Source organism: Labrus mixtus, chromosome 20, assembly GCF_963584025.1.
Source record: "Labrus mixtus chromosome 20, fLabMix1.1, whole genome shotgun sequence".
NCBI classification, from domain to species: domain Eukaryota; kingdom Metazoa; phylum Chordata; class Actinopteri; order Labriformes; family Labridae; genus Labrus; species Labrus mixtus.
This window is the reverse complement of record NC_083631.1, coordinates 9,979,956-9,995,016: the sequence shown is the minus strand read 5'-3', so window position 1 is coordinate 9,995,016 and position 15,061 is coordinate 9,979,956. Positions and strand designations below refer to the sequence as shown.

Below are 15,061 nucleotides of genomic sequence, written 5' to 3'. Positions count from 1 at the left end.
GGAGAAGATTTACTTTATTAATCCAAGAGGGGAAATTCAATTTTTTACACTCTAATGTTGAACATGCTACACACACACACACACATGCACAGAGAGACTCAGACTCCTGAGCTGGGGGGGGCGTTCTGTGCCTTACTCAGGGGCGCCTCAGGAAGTGAACTGCCACCTCTCCAGCTACCAGACCATTTTCCAGATTTGGTCCGCACAGGGACTTGAACCAGTGACCCTCCAGTTCCAAACCCAAGTCCCTGCAGACTGAGCTCCTGCCGCCCCCGATATCAGGATTCTGAGTAACAGGACGAGGTGGAGATACACTGTCCATATTTATACACAGTCAATAATTTCTCCTAAAGTGATTGGACGTTAGAGGTACTAGCTGATTCATCTGTTATTCCACGCTCTGTGGCGGGTAGACAACCAGCGCCTTCAAACATAATGAGTCATGTTTCGAGCTCCAAGAAGGCCTGTGATCTGACTGTAGTGATCAGATGATTTCACTGAACAAAAGAGTGAATGTTCAAGATTAGAAAAAAACTCTGCATCCAATATTTTACAACGGTTAAAACATGCCATCGATGATCTAAATAAAAAGGAGGACGACTCAGATTGTTTTTTACAGAGTGCTGAGTGCAGAGAGCAACCTTCAAGACAAGAGCCAGGGTATAAAATCACATCTTCCATGGAGCTCGATTCAGAGCAGGTATGAGTGGTACACCTGGCTGGAATATTCTCTACGGATGAGTCAGCTTCAGAAACAATCTAAATTCATGCACTGAATCCAGTTTTATCTTCCCGCTGATTTCTGCAGGAGGGAGAAAACGAATGCATCTGCAGTCATTAAAGCAAAGAGCTAACGCTGCTGAAACCTCCCCGCACAGGAAATACTGGGAAAAACAGGTTCACAGGTTTCATACCAAGCAGTTCTGAGAAAATCCTCCAGACACCCCCCCCCCCTTCTCTTCAAACATCCACTGGAAAAGACCTGAAACTGTGAGCGCCGGTTAAACATCCAGCAGTAAACCCTTTGTGTGCTAAACCTTCCCTCAGGACTGGTCCTGCTAAGCCTGCTGAGGTAAACAACATGGATTGTGGATTTGATGCATGGCTGGATTAAAGCGCCCTCCCGGAGCTGGACTGTGAACACACCACTCCGTCTGAAACCTTTTTGGAGCATGACCCCCCCTGAGGCACCAAAGGGTGCTAAGAGTTTTTAGCGCTCTGATCTGTGCAGAGAGCTGAATACGTTACATCATAAAATCACAGTTTACAGAAGGATCATGTCTTTACAGCGACACAGAGCGGCTGCTAATGCTAACTGATCATGCTAACACAGTCACAAGTCATCGGCTGCTAATGCTAACTGATCATGCTAACACAGTCACAAGTCATCGGCTGCTTAGGAAAGCTGTGCAGAAAGTACAAAACTCCCTGCACGGACTTCAAAGCCCTTAAGTATTTGCGTTTTATTCTTTAATTCCTGCAACTCTATCTTTCATTATTTTGACCTTAATGATTACTGGGATCCATTTTCGGATCTATCACATCTTTGAGTGTTCTGCCTCATGACTCAAACAGATGGAGAGGCTTTTAAAGTTCCTTAAAAGTGATTCAATCTGTGAAACAGGAGGAATAAAAACAGTATCACCCAGAGGGGACGTCTTCCCTTCAGAATAACTTCAAATGTCAGCAGGATATATTTCTATTGCAGAGTTCTGTGGTGCATGAACAGAGGGCTGCATGGAGAAACATCTCACTGAACTCAATGTTACTCTGCAAAAGAAACACTCTGAGTGGTTTGCATTTCTCTTGACCAAACACGATCATCTTCGGCTGTGACTATGATGCAGCACAAAAAGCTGGGAAGGTACTTCTCATGGTGGAACATTTGCGAGCGGGGAAACGAGCCCTTTAGTTCATTCTGAGTCCTCATGGTTGCAGCTCTCATTTCAGTCTCTGTTTGACTTTCACTGTCAAATATCTGCCTCCAAAAATCATCCATCCATCCATCATCTCTTCTGCCGGGGTCACAGGGGGACTGGTGCTGATCCCAGCTGTCATTGGTCGAGAGGCGGGGTTACACCTGGTCAATCAAAGTGCTGATAAAGACAAAAAAACACTTGCATACACACTCATACTACGAGCAATTTAGAGTCACCTGTGAACCTACCAGTATATTTTTAGACTGTGGGTGGAAGCTGAACATCCAGAGGGAACTCTTCATGCAGATGGGCCTCTCAGCCAGGGATTCCAACCAGGAACCTTCTCGCTGTGAGGTCACAGAGCGAACCACAGATACCTGTATCTCCTGATCTCACACATGGCAGCCGGCTGACGCTGTCCCTCTTTGCATTTGATGCTGATTCAGACGAGTGACGTTTATGTAGGTTATATTTAATTATCGTGTGTTTCTTCTTGTTGGTGTAACCTGAGAAGGTGAACATCCTGCTGATACACACATCCTGTTCCTCCTGTGAATCAGACGAGTGTTTGGGTAACTCTGCACAACATGAGGAGCTTCATCTCTGACCTACATCATCATCTCTGCATGATTTATATCAATCTTTAATGGAATGATTACACACACACACACACACACACACACACACACACACACACACACACACACACATTCTAACTGTTCTATTTCTGCACTAAATGAACCCTCGCGTTGAGCTGCAGCACCGATATGACCATGTCAGAGTTTTTCAAACGAGCTGTGTTCCAGTGTTTCTCTAATCCTCACGTTTCATTGGCCCGGCTGACCTACATTCTGCCGCCGCGTGGATTAACACGGCTTGATCTTCTGCTGACACTCATCTGATCTCGGAGCATCCTCGGCTGAACCGCGGCGTGATTACAGACTGACAACGTTCCCCTGTGAGGTGGCTCAACCTGTGACACCTGCGAGCCTGATCCCAGAGAGGGTCTCAGGAGGATTTACAGGGACAGGGGTCTCCTGAGGGGAGCGGGGAGAGGGAGCACATTCCTCTGAGGGGAGAGTTAGCTGCATGCACATTAAATATAAAGTAGTTTTTTAATACGAGACTCAGTGAGAGTGAACAAGAGGAGGAGCGGCGAGTCTTTAAAACATCAAGTCAGTTCATCTCAGCGCTTCCTTTGGGACTCAAACCCTCAAACGTGAGCGCTCGTTAATGGTTCAGCGTGCCTCTGATAACTCTCTCTGAATGAATGATTCACGGTTGTTGTTTAAAGAATAAATCCATCATGTCTCCGTCCCGCCGCTCACTTCTCTTTAAAAAACATCAGAGGGAAAGCAGACGCACGCCACTGAAGAGTCCTGCAGCGTCACGTTCACTTAACATCACAGACGCTTTGTCCTCGTTAAGAATTCAACTCAGCCCGTACAGCTTCATAACGGGGGGGGGGGGGGGGGGGGGGTCATCGGGGTTGTTTTCTGTCGCTCTGACCCTGGAGAGTGAGCGTGTGTAAAGACAAACGGCGTGAAAGGAAAGATTAATTTATGCACAAACATTCAATGATTAATTTTCTGTTTTTGTTGATTTCTGTTCAGCTGCTCGTCTGAAGAAGCGTTACTCTTCAGTCGGTTTCAGTGTCGGCGCCCTGCAGGGAGACTTCATGACGATGTCTGTAATTATTAAAGTTGGAAATGTTCAACTGGAAGAAAAGAAGGCCGTCAGTAATCAGACGGTTCAAGTCGTAATGCTCCTCAGTGAAGGAAACATTCCAAATGTAAAAAGCAGCGGTGTATGTGCTGAGATCAAAGCTACCTGCAGTGATCAGACGCAGACGTGATGAATCATGATTCCTGACTCGTTGAATCAAAGACTCAGCGTTGTTGTTGCTGAAATGTGGCGTCAGTTTGAAGTCTGGCTCGCTGTCAGGAGGAGAATGGACCTGGAAGCTGTGATTAAACTTCTGTCTGAAACACTGAAAACTTTGATTTGAACAGAGCGCTGACAGCGAGCGACTCTTCGGGAGGAAAGTATAAGGTGTCAGGAATGATGGATTCTTCGCCGTGCGGGCGGTCACACTTCATTTATGACTCTTATTAAAGATTCTGAACATTTTGCCGCTCTGACTTTAAAGACAAATGAGTTACACTTTTTATGCAAATCAAAGAAAAAGAAAAGCGTCCTTGTCTTCAATCTCTCACACTTTAACGTGTTAAACGGAGGTTAAGCTGGAGTCAGGTGTCACATCTGTCACGACCTCACTCTCTCTCTGCGGTGACGTGTAAAGTAACCACGAAGAAAGATGCTCAGTTTAAAGGTTAAACTACGGCGGCGGACAAGTTCAAACACACAGCACCGTCTGAAAAGAAGACTTACATTAAAGGTCACATATTAAATAGTCTTCTCCATGTTCCTCTAACTCTAACATCTAGTCTGTCTACCTGCTCAAACAGGCCGTTTGGAGATGTTCCCTTCATGACATGACAAAGGGCAGTAACCCCTCCAAAGCCTCCTATTGGCTGACAGCCTTCCTGCCGCCTCCTCTTTGCTCCTCCTTCTGCACGCCGCTGATTCAACCCTCCTCCAGCCGGGCTCCTCCTCTGAACCTGTTCTGACTTCATCGCGTCATGCCGTTGTCATGGAGACTGTGTTTGGGTTTCTGCTGCTGGAAGGGGCAGGGAGACCCCAGAACAGAACCCCGCCGCCAAATATAAATAATTGCAATGAAGTATTTTTTCTTGTCAAAGTTGTCCTGACTGAAATATAAATGTAGACACTGTTTTTTTCCTCTGCAGATTAAACTGAAACATCTTTACACATGTAGCTCATAAACATTGAAATATCTCATAAACAGACAAAGTTCAAACGGTCTTTTGTTGGTTTTTGGATCAAGCTGTTTCAGAGTCAGGCTGAGAGGCTTAAAAACAGGTTGGGGCTTGTTTTTTGTTCATGTGAGTTGTGTGCACACTGATGCTCTTTTTACAACTGAAGTTCCTAACAGATCAATAAAGTTATTTGAAGTTGAAGTTGTCTTTGTTGTAGACGGAGCTCCCTCAACCTTCATCGAGGTGATCGGGCACTTCTACCACCCGACGTCCCCGACGCCCAGCCTCCACCATCAGACTGAGTCGTCGTCCTCATTCCTGCACGTCCTGCTCCGACCTCCACCTCAGAGGAAGTGTGGACAACAGGAACGAGAGGAATACAAAGGAGGAATCCTTCTTCCTGCATCTTATCCCCTCTCCCCCCCCCCCCCATGTTTCTAAACAATGAGTACGGTCTGTTTCCCGCTCTTTGTAAAGCGTCTCGAGATTACACTTGTTGTGATTTGGCGCAAATCAAATAAAGATTGATTGAATGTGCATCGTGTTTGCGAGGCAGTGTGCTGAAGTTCACTGTGATTATTTATGAAGAACTAATGGAAACTGGTCTGATTTTACTGTTGATGATCAAATGTAAATCCTTCATTAAGGTTTCCAGAGTGTCGGGATATGAAGCTCATTAAGAACATGTTAAAGATGCTCTGAGGACGGTTTCTGCTGCAGCGCTCAAAGGGTTAATGCTGCCATGTAACTCTGCTCAGTGTATGTATTTACTTCCTCAGCTGTGACCCCTTCCTTTAAGCTGAAGATATCCTCCGTGTGACATCATCTAAATATGGCCAATAACAAGAAGACAGCGGCGAGCAGCAGAGCGGGTGCAGTGTACCACATCTCTTAAATCCCTCTTTTAGCCGTGATGGCGCTCACTCTGGAGGGGATTTGTCCTGTAAAGATTAACTGTGATTGCTGGGTAAAGGGGCTAAAATTGTAATGCCTCCTGAGCCTGGTGATGCATTCAAATGCAGCTGGGAATTTAAAACCTCCTGTTCTGGATGAAAACTTGAGTTTCTCTGCGTCTGGATTTAGAGACGGGGTCCCGCTGCGGAGCTGTCAGAGGACGTCCCTCCGGCTTCTCGTCTCAGCGTCTGATGAGATCTGACGGTCTGAAATCTGTCGAGGAAACCTTTCTCATCCTCACACAGAGGGGGGTGGAGCTTACCTTTCGTCCTCCCGTGTTGAGCCTCAGAGGGGTCAGGTAGGGGTCGAAGATCATGTGGCTGGTCTCGATGTCGATTGGGGACTGCCTCTTCCCGATGGCGCACAGATTCCAGGCTGAGTGCACCAGACCCCAGAAGGATGGGACTGAAGAGGAGGAAGAGGAGGAAGAGGAGATGGAGGAAGAGGAAGAGGAGGAGGAGGAAGAGGAAGAAGAGAGAGGAGAGAGGAGAGGAACAGTAATTAGTGTGTTTCTGCTTCTGCAACATCAAACCATAAAAAGTGAGAAAGAGAGCTTCATTATGTCGGGAAAGGAGAAACATGGAGTTTAGTAAAAAGTGGATTTACATACGGCTTCATTAAAATCAGAGCTTTCATTAAAGTCTGCAGGGAGACAGACTTTATTATTACAGTGTGTCTGAAAAGTTCTCCCCTTCAGATTTACAGCTAATAATCTCCTCCAGTGTCTCTATGTGACCTCTCCAAACGGAGCGATGTGAGCGCACTCGCAGGAGGTGACCTCGGAGTGCTCACAGGTCTGCATGTGTTGCTGATTTAAAGGGTTTCTACAGACCGGAGGAGGTGAAAGGAACTTTTATTAAACAATATTACAGCAAACATTAAAGGTTTCAAACCTCCATGCTCAGTAAAAATGTATGAACCCTCAGCCTTACAACAACAGGTCAAAGGTTCAACTCCAGGTAATAAAGCTTTTTCTGCACACTTTGTTTGGTGGACGCCTACATTACCCACGATGCACCTTTATTTCCAACAGTTGGGGCAGAGGTTAAAGCGTGTTTTGCTGGTTGTAGTTCATGTTAGCATGGAGGTATAAGATGACCTTTTGAACCAGGAACATGCTGTACATGGTCTCCAGACTCCATGAACAGAAATCCATGAGGATCCCTCTCTCTGGGATCCTTTCTGTATCGTTGTCAGACACGTTGGGCGCCGCACGCTCGGCCCACTTGCAACATACCGTGCTGAAGCTAGATGCTGGCAATTCCAAAACTTTCTCTTCCCAATATTAATTTCAATCAAAAACAAAGAAAAAAGTGTGTCTCATTACATGTGAGTCATAAATACTTTGTTACCATGGCAACTGAAAAGTAGACGACCCAGGCGCCCAATTTGGGTTAATTTCCTTATTTTTTAATAATTGTTGGAAACATTTTGGTTCCTTTAATCTGCACCGAAGCAATCTGCCAACATAGTTCTACAATGAAGACAGTCTGCAGGAGTTTGTCCCCGCAAAGGTTGAGGGATTCATTCCTCTCCTTCACACCTCATTAACACACCTGTTGTATAAAAGGTAAAGTTTGTAAACACAACATTCAAATATGGCCCCTCCTCCTGGGCTCATCTCCCCCAGAAGCCCCGCCCCCTGCAGGATGTAGTGTGTACGTTTACTGTTTGTACCTACACTGCAAGCTAACGCACGCTAGCACAAGCTAACCGCCGGTGTTTGTCACCTTCCTGTCCAACAGGAAGTAGACCAACTCCACGTCCACGGTCAGAGCACAGAGTCTCTGCAGACACAGTCACCATCACACATGTATGGAGGCCCAGAAGGGACGATGGAGCAGCTTCACAGAAGTCTGTATTTTATTTTGAAGGAGACAGGATGCTGACTCTACCTTCAGTACTTCATCATTAAAACAACATGTATCGTTTTCAAACATGTCAAATCAAAAAGAATTGAAGTTTTGAAATATTTGACATCGTTCATCAGCAGCAGGAGGATCAGATGCTGCAGACCGGATGAGGATAACAGACTGATCTGTGATCTGAACACGGCCAGATGTGCGTGACATGACCTTAAACTGCAACGGACAGCAAGCAAGAGGATGACACACACAGACACACACACTGACACACACACACGCGAGAGGGCTTATCACGAGCTAAACTGTCATAATGCTTGTCATGGAGGAGCTTAACGACGGCTGGGAGTGTAAAACAGATGTCATGACGATCACAAAGCTCATCAGCAGAGACAGTGTGATCCGATCGGACTGAAAGAGGGAAATGTTGAAATGAAATGAACGGAGCTCATTTTGTGTCATTTCTGATGCATATGAGGCTCTTTGGCAGCTGTTTTCATATTCAGACTCACAGATTCACACCTGGGAGCTGCCCACTGTCTGTCTCTCTGTGTGTCTGTCTGTGTGTCTGTGTGTCTGTCTGTCTGTGTGTCTGTCTGTGTGTCTGTCTGTCTGTGTGTGTGTCTGTCTGTCTGTCTGTCTGTGTGTGTGTGTGTGTGTGTGTCTGTCTGTCTGTCTGTCTGTGTGTCTGTCTGTCTGTGTGTCTGCCTGTCTGTGTGTCTGTCTCTCTGTGTGTCTGTCTCTCTGTGTGTCTGTCTGTGTGTCTGTCTGTCTGCCTGGCTGTGTGTCTGTCTCTCTGTGTGTCTGTCTGTGTGTCTGTCTGTCTGTCTGTCTGTCTGCCTGTCTGTCTGTCTGTCTGTCTGTGTGTCTGTCTGTCTCTCTGTGTGTCTCTCTGTGTGTCTGTCTGTCTGCCTGTCTGTCTGTCTGTCTGTCTCTCTGTGTGTCTGTCTGTCTGCCTGTCTGTGTGTCTGTCTCTCTGTGTCTGTGTGTCTGTCTCTCTCTGTGTCTGTCTGTCTGTCTGTCTGTCTGCCTGTCTGTGTGTCTGTCTCTCTGTGTGTCTGTCTGTGTGTCTGTGTGTCTGTCTGTGTGTCTGTCTGTGTGTCTGTCTGTGTGTCTGTCTGTCTCTCTCTTTCGGTGTGTTCAGAGGAGAGAAGTGACAGATGTGTCAGCCCTGACCTGCAGAGTGCAATCCTGACCCTCACTCTGCACACAGCCGACAAAAACACAGTTATATCATCCACAAACACACACACACACAAAGTTTATATATTTCCTCATACTGTGCGATATTATCGTATTTATTCTGCAGAAAGTCAGAGTGAGCTGATGTGAGAACGCAGCAGGATATAATCAGGAGAATTCACCTGGAGCCAGTGGGAGGGGGTGGTGACCTTTATTCCCTGTGATCGCTGCACGACCATAGACTGTCTGCACGCCACCTCTACCATCTCTGTGCTCTAATCAACCTGCTGCTGCATGTTTCCTGTTCTCCAGTATGTTCTTCTCCACTCTTTAGTTCACATTGAGATTCTGTGAGGTGCATGTGTGAACAGCCAGGTCAGGAGAATCTCCGGAGCAGTCCCTCTGAAATGATCTCGATCTTTTCAGGAGTTTTCAGCTCTCTGTACACAAAGGTTTGGACGTCGAGCTGGAAGGTCAAACCTCAACAATCATTTAATTTTGACACAGAAAGGTTCATGATCATCGAGAGAACTGATCCAGAGCTGCAGACAGAAACAAGCCCTGAACCTCAACGGGGCGAGCAAGAAAGAGAGAGAGGGAGAGAGAGAGAGAGAGAGAGAGAGAGGGAGAGAGAGTAGAGAGAGTAGAGAGAGAGAGAGTAGAGAGAGAGAGAGAGAGTAGAGAGAGAGAGTAGCAAGAGAGAGAGAGAGAGTAGAGAGAGTAGAGAGTAGAGAGAGAGAGAGAGAGAGAGTGAGAGAGAGAGAGGGAGGGAGGAAGCCCTGAGGATTCACCGTCTTTTTTTATATTTATAAATCAGACTGAGTTCAAATGGTGGAAAAGATAGAGAGAGAGAGAGAGAGAGAGGAGAGAGAGGAGAGAGCGAGACAAGGGAGAGTGAGGGGAGAGCGAGAGACGGAGGAGGAAGAGAGCGAGACAGAGAGAGACAAAGACAGCGCGAGAGAGAGAGTGAGGAGAGCGAGATAAAGAGTGAGCCCGAGGATTTGCTTCTTATAAACGGAGACTCCTCTGTTTGGTGATAAAAACAAACCTCCACGTCTTCATTCTGAATGTTTGCTGCTGATGGAAGAGAGATAGAAGCAAAATGTAAAGACGTGGGCGCTCAACGATTTTCTCTTCTTGTAGTTAAGATGTTTACAGGTGAACATAAACACTGAAACCTTAAACGCAGAACTCACAGGAGGCTTTTTACTATTCAACGTTTCATTCTGCTCCTTAAGGAAGGTATTGTTATATGTTTACAACTAAGAATGATTTTTAACATGAAGGTAAACGTTAGGCGTGCTGGAAGTTCTCTGACCGGCCGAGACGAGGTTTGACCACAGACTGTCCCCCGTCTGATCCTGCAGGGGGCGCTGGAGTCCCATCGATGGCGGTCTCCATGCTGGAAATGCTGTCTCAGTCTAACTTTCAGTCAACCTAACAACAGGCTGAGAGCTGGAGTTGAGGCGGGTTTTAAACCTCCTGACAAACCGTTACACCGCGCCCACCTGTCAATCAGGTCAGCTACACGCCTTATTGTGAATAACTCTTATCCTTCATCAAATCAAAACTGATGAGTCATCAAAACATTCACCCCCTGTACAGTGTGTGTCGATCGAGACATGAGCTAATCACACTTATTTGTTTTTTTGAACCAGGCTGTAAACATGTTAATCTCTGCTGTAAAAACAGGCTTTTTAGCTGCAGCCAGCCTCTAGTGGACACTCCAGGAACTGCAGGACTTTACACTTCAGCATCGGCTTCATGTTTCTAACAGCGGAGGTTGTTGCCTGGGTTTGAGGCCCGAGCGGGGGGGACTGCGTGTTCTCGATGATGCACTCTCTAAATGAATGTTCCTCTCTGATGTCAGATCGTGTCGGAGCGAGCAACCTCAGTCAGAAAACAGCTGCCATTAAGCAGATTGGTTAGCTGTAAAAATATGAGTTTTAGCACTTTGAGGATTGATGTGTCACAGCGGGGACACAGTCACACAGCGCTGCAGACGCTCACATTAACCTTTCCTGTTCTTTCTGGAAGCCATTCATCCCCCGAAATGATTTCATTATCAGCTGCTGCTTCACTGGAAGAACTAATAGAAATCCCTTATCACACATCCGCTGTGTGTGTGAGCTCCGACACACGCTCTCTGTTTCTGTCTGTCAGAGATGAAACAGAAGCTCCGGCGGTGTCTTGAAAAGTTTTGGGACGTTCTCTCCTTTTCTTTAATCTTTATTAATGTTCTTTGTTGCTGTGTCAAACACATCACACCAGACTTATCCCCGACAAGTTTTTATAAATAAATATGTCTGACTGTTTTTAGACTGAATTCACTCATTTTCAGAGAAACTTAAAGAATTCATGAAGATGTTCCTGAATTGTGCCCTCTCATGATGTCTTGGAGATCCAATCGAACGTACCGTTAGAGAGACGCAGAGGGTTCAGTTGAAGTTCAGATTCAAAGACGTTCTCTTAAAGCAGATCAGGAATCAACCACTAGGGGGCTCTTGGAAAACATGAGCCAAAGACCCCCCTAATGATTCACCCCCTCCACAACTTGTATCTTCACTTTCAGTTCAAGTTTTAATGAGTGAGTAAGCGTCTATAATTTATTGTCTGAAAGTCGTCTACCTCGTCAGGAGGGAGACGTTTGTTCAACTTGTGCGACTCCACATCGGTCATCAAATTTTAACCCGGGTCGACTAACTGCTGAGTCGTCTCCAAACCAACAAAAAAAATCACAAACCTGTCCTGAAGTTTGTCCAGAAAAGTGTTTTTGTTATGCATGACTGAGACTAAAGAGCTGATTTAGAAAAGAAGTTCTCCGGACCTTTAACAAATAAATCACTTCAACTGATCGAGCGGCTCGGGCCTGCGGGCGTCCTGAGGGGCGCCACACGGGCGGCCAGCCAAGATGATTTTTCTAAAGATGCTGCAGAGCTTCACTTTTGTGCTTTTACTAGTTTTTTTTCTGCGTGCAAAGCAAAACATAACTACAGCTTGTAGATTTGAATATTTCAGATCACAGCATGAGGTTTTCTTTAGGGGCAGAGAAATTATGACTTTATTGAGTTTACAGTAACGACAGTTTTTACCTTTGAAATATGACAGAATGTCTTTAAGTAGGAGGAATCTTTATTGCTGTTTTTTTTTTTTTGTGCAGAAAACACAGAAAGCACTCAGAGTGCTGGCTGACCTCAGTGCTCCTCGGTGCAGACGAGCTGCTCTGAGCGGAGCTGAGAGTCCTGCATCATATCTGTGTCAGTGTGAGTACAGCCTGTCCTGTAAACACACTGAATCCATTAACATCCTACTAACCGCACACACATTAACACAGCTCAGAGGCTTAAGAGGCCGTAACCAGTCTGACCCATAAACAAACACACACACACACACACACACACACACACACACACACACACACACACACACACACACACACACACACACACACACACACACACACACACACACACACACACACACACACACACATGCAGAGAGACGCATGGTGCATGTAAAGAAGGTGTGTTCACATATTGAAGAGTGGATTATGTTGTGTGCAGGATTTCCTGAAAAGCAGAACCTGACTGACAGATTGATGGTGTTAAACAGGAAGTCCCGAGTCAGAGGGTCATGACTCCTGCAGGGACGTGGAGCTTGTGGTCTCCAGAAGACATTTCTATAACATCATGACTCCTCCCAACAGATGTACCACGCGTTCAAAGCCGAAAAGCTGCAGGAGCGTTACAGCTGCAGGGACGGTGAAGGACTTTCATCGTCTAAGGTGGAGAACGCGCCTACACCCTCGCTGGTTGGTGGAGGAGGCGGGAACTATTTGGAAGTAACAAGAATGAATCACCGCGGGAAAAACAAGCCAACTGATGAGCACGGAGGACGCCGTCACACATGAACCCTTCAGGAACATTTCAGCTTTCAGACACATGAAAAAGGAGACGAGAGATCAATCTGCTAACATGTAAACCTGGAGAATCTGTGTTTGATCTGCACATCTTTGAAGCGTGACCTGGGATGACCTGGGATGATGACCTGGGATGACCTGGGATGACCTGGGATGATGACCTGGGATGACCTGGGATGACCTGGGGATGACCTGGGATAACCTGGGATGACCTGGGATGACCTGGGCTCACATTGTGTTTGTTGTCATTTTGTGTTTCCTGCGTTCAGAGCGTTCGCCCTGCGGCAGAATCTTCTCCGAGGGGTTTAGTCCAATTTGCAGTTTTTCACACGAGAGAGCTCAGAAAAAGTTTCCAGAGCTCGAGCATCTCGCTGTAACGACGGCGGCTGTCGCTGAAACTGTTAATAAATAAATAAGATTGCGTGATGCTTTCAAACAATGATGTAACTCCACTGTAATCCACATTACTGTCTGTCTGCTAATCCTCATTCTGCTCACACACTTCTTCACCTCCACACACACACACACACACACACACACACACACACACACACACACACACACACACACACACAGACACACACACACACACACACACACACACACACACACACACATCCCGTTTCCCCCTAATATCTTTCAGGTTAAATAAACGCTCTTCATTTGGGTGAGCACAAACTTCAGGCCACTCCTGCTCAGTACCCAAAGTCTGGACCCTCTGGACCCCTCTGGACCCTCTGGACCCTCTGGACCCTCTGACCCCTCTGGACCCTCTGGACCCCCTGGACCCTCTTGACCCTCTGGACCCTCTGACCCCTCTGGACCCTCCTGACCCCTCTGGACCCTCTGACCCCTCTGGACCCTCTGGACCCCCTGACCCCTCTGGACCCTCTGGACCCTCTGGACCCTCCTGACCCTCTGCTGACGACACAATGCAGATGTCGTTTTAAAGTTTTAGAAAATCTTGTCCCTGAGATCCAGCGTCCTCTGAGCTCAGGAGAATCCAGATCTATTCAAAGGTTTCACAATCCGGCTCCAAAGTTTAGAACGAAACGCCCCAAGAATAAACTCATGACGTCTCCGACACGAGCAAACGAAGGTCAACATCTAGACGGGGGGATCTGAGAAAGAGATATGTACTAACAATACGTAAAGAAAGCAGCTCTGAGTTCTGATCCAAACTTTAGTCTGATTTCTGAATGAAAGAGAAGAATTGATTTTCTCCGAGCAGCTTCACAAGAGAGGCAAACATCTTTTTCCCCAAACAGCGAGGAAAAAAAATAAGAGACTCCGAGTTTTAAATACATGATGCAAACTGTTCCTTTAAGCGCTGCAGAGTCCGAGTGATTGTGATTGGTCAGATGGATTCAGAGAGTCAGAGTGATTGTGATTGGTCGGGCAGATTCAGATAAACATCAGCAGTATTAAAAAAAAAAGGTCAGACTCCCGCTGTGTGTTCAGTCTCCTCTCTGGTGAGGTTACATTTCTTTAAATCACAAGGGGTTGCATCAGATCGTCAATTCACACTTTCAAACTTTGAACAGCACACACACACACACACACACACACACACACACACACACACACACACACACACACACACACACACACACACACAGGTGTGGAGCTTCAGAGAGAATGATCTGATCGCTGGAAGTTTTCCAGGAACATCCTGATCTTCTCCTCCTTTCACCCCGTGTGTGTGTGTGTGTGTGTGTGTGTGTGTCTGTGATGGAGTGAGCAGGTGCAGCTGGTTGCGTCTCGGGCCCAGGTGTGCATGATCAGCGTGAACGTGACCCAGAAAGTTCCTCTGATGATTTGTCTTGTTATGAGCAACACACACAAACACGCACGCACACACACACACACACACACACACACACACACACACACACACACACACACACACACACACACACACACACATAAACACATGCACACACACACACACACACACACATAAACACATTCACACACACACACAAAAATGACTCATCCGTTTAGATTTTATGAAGGGGAACAGTTATGCTTAAAAGGGGCGGGGCTGAGTTGACTGACAGGTGACATATTCAGTATCTGGTTGTCAGGAAGTGTAAGCCCCGCCTACACCTCCTTGTCTGTTTCTGGTCGATCTAAGACAGCAATTCCAATATCATGACCGCCACCGTTGACCTTCAAAATGGCTCTTCAGAATTCAATGGGTGACATCAGTGACACTACGTCCATGTTATATACACTCTGTGAAGCTCCAGGTTTCTGTGACTCTTATGATCAGTAGTGTGAACTTCCTGTTTTCTGGGAAGTGAACTTCCTGTTTTTATGAATGGCGTGTTTGCAGAGAGCAGTGTTACAGATGTTTGTGGTTAAAAAATGGTCTCTCAAGCG

The 15,061-nt window shown here is 46.4% G+C and overlaps 1 protein-coding gene across 1 annotated transcript in view; it reads right to left on the bottom strand.

Moving 5' to 3' along the window:
- The window catches only part of LOC132954036 (carbonic anhydrase-related protein 10-like), a 56,201-nt gene that overhangs the window by 22,849 nt on the left and 18,291 nt on the right, over nucleotides 1-15,061 (bottom strand). Inside the window, exon 3 of the mRNA XM_061026471.1 lies at nucleotides 5,976-6,118. Within this exon, the coding sequence (XP_060882454.1) occupies nucleotides 5,976-6,118 (143 nt within the window). The remainder of the gene's footprint in view (nucleotides 1-5,975; nucleotides 6,119-15,061) is intronic.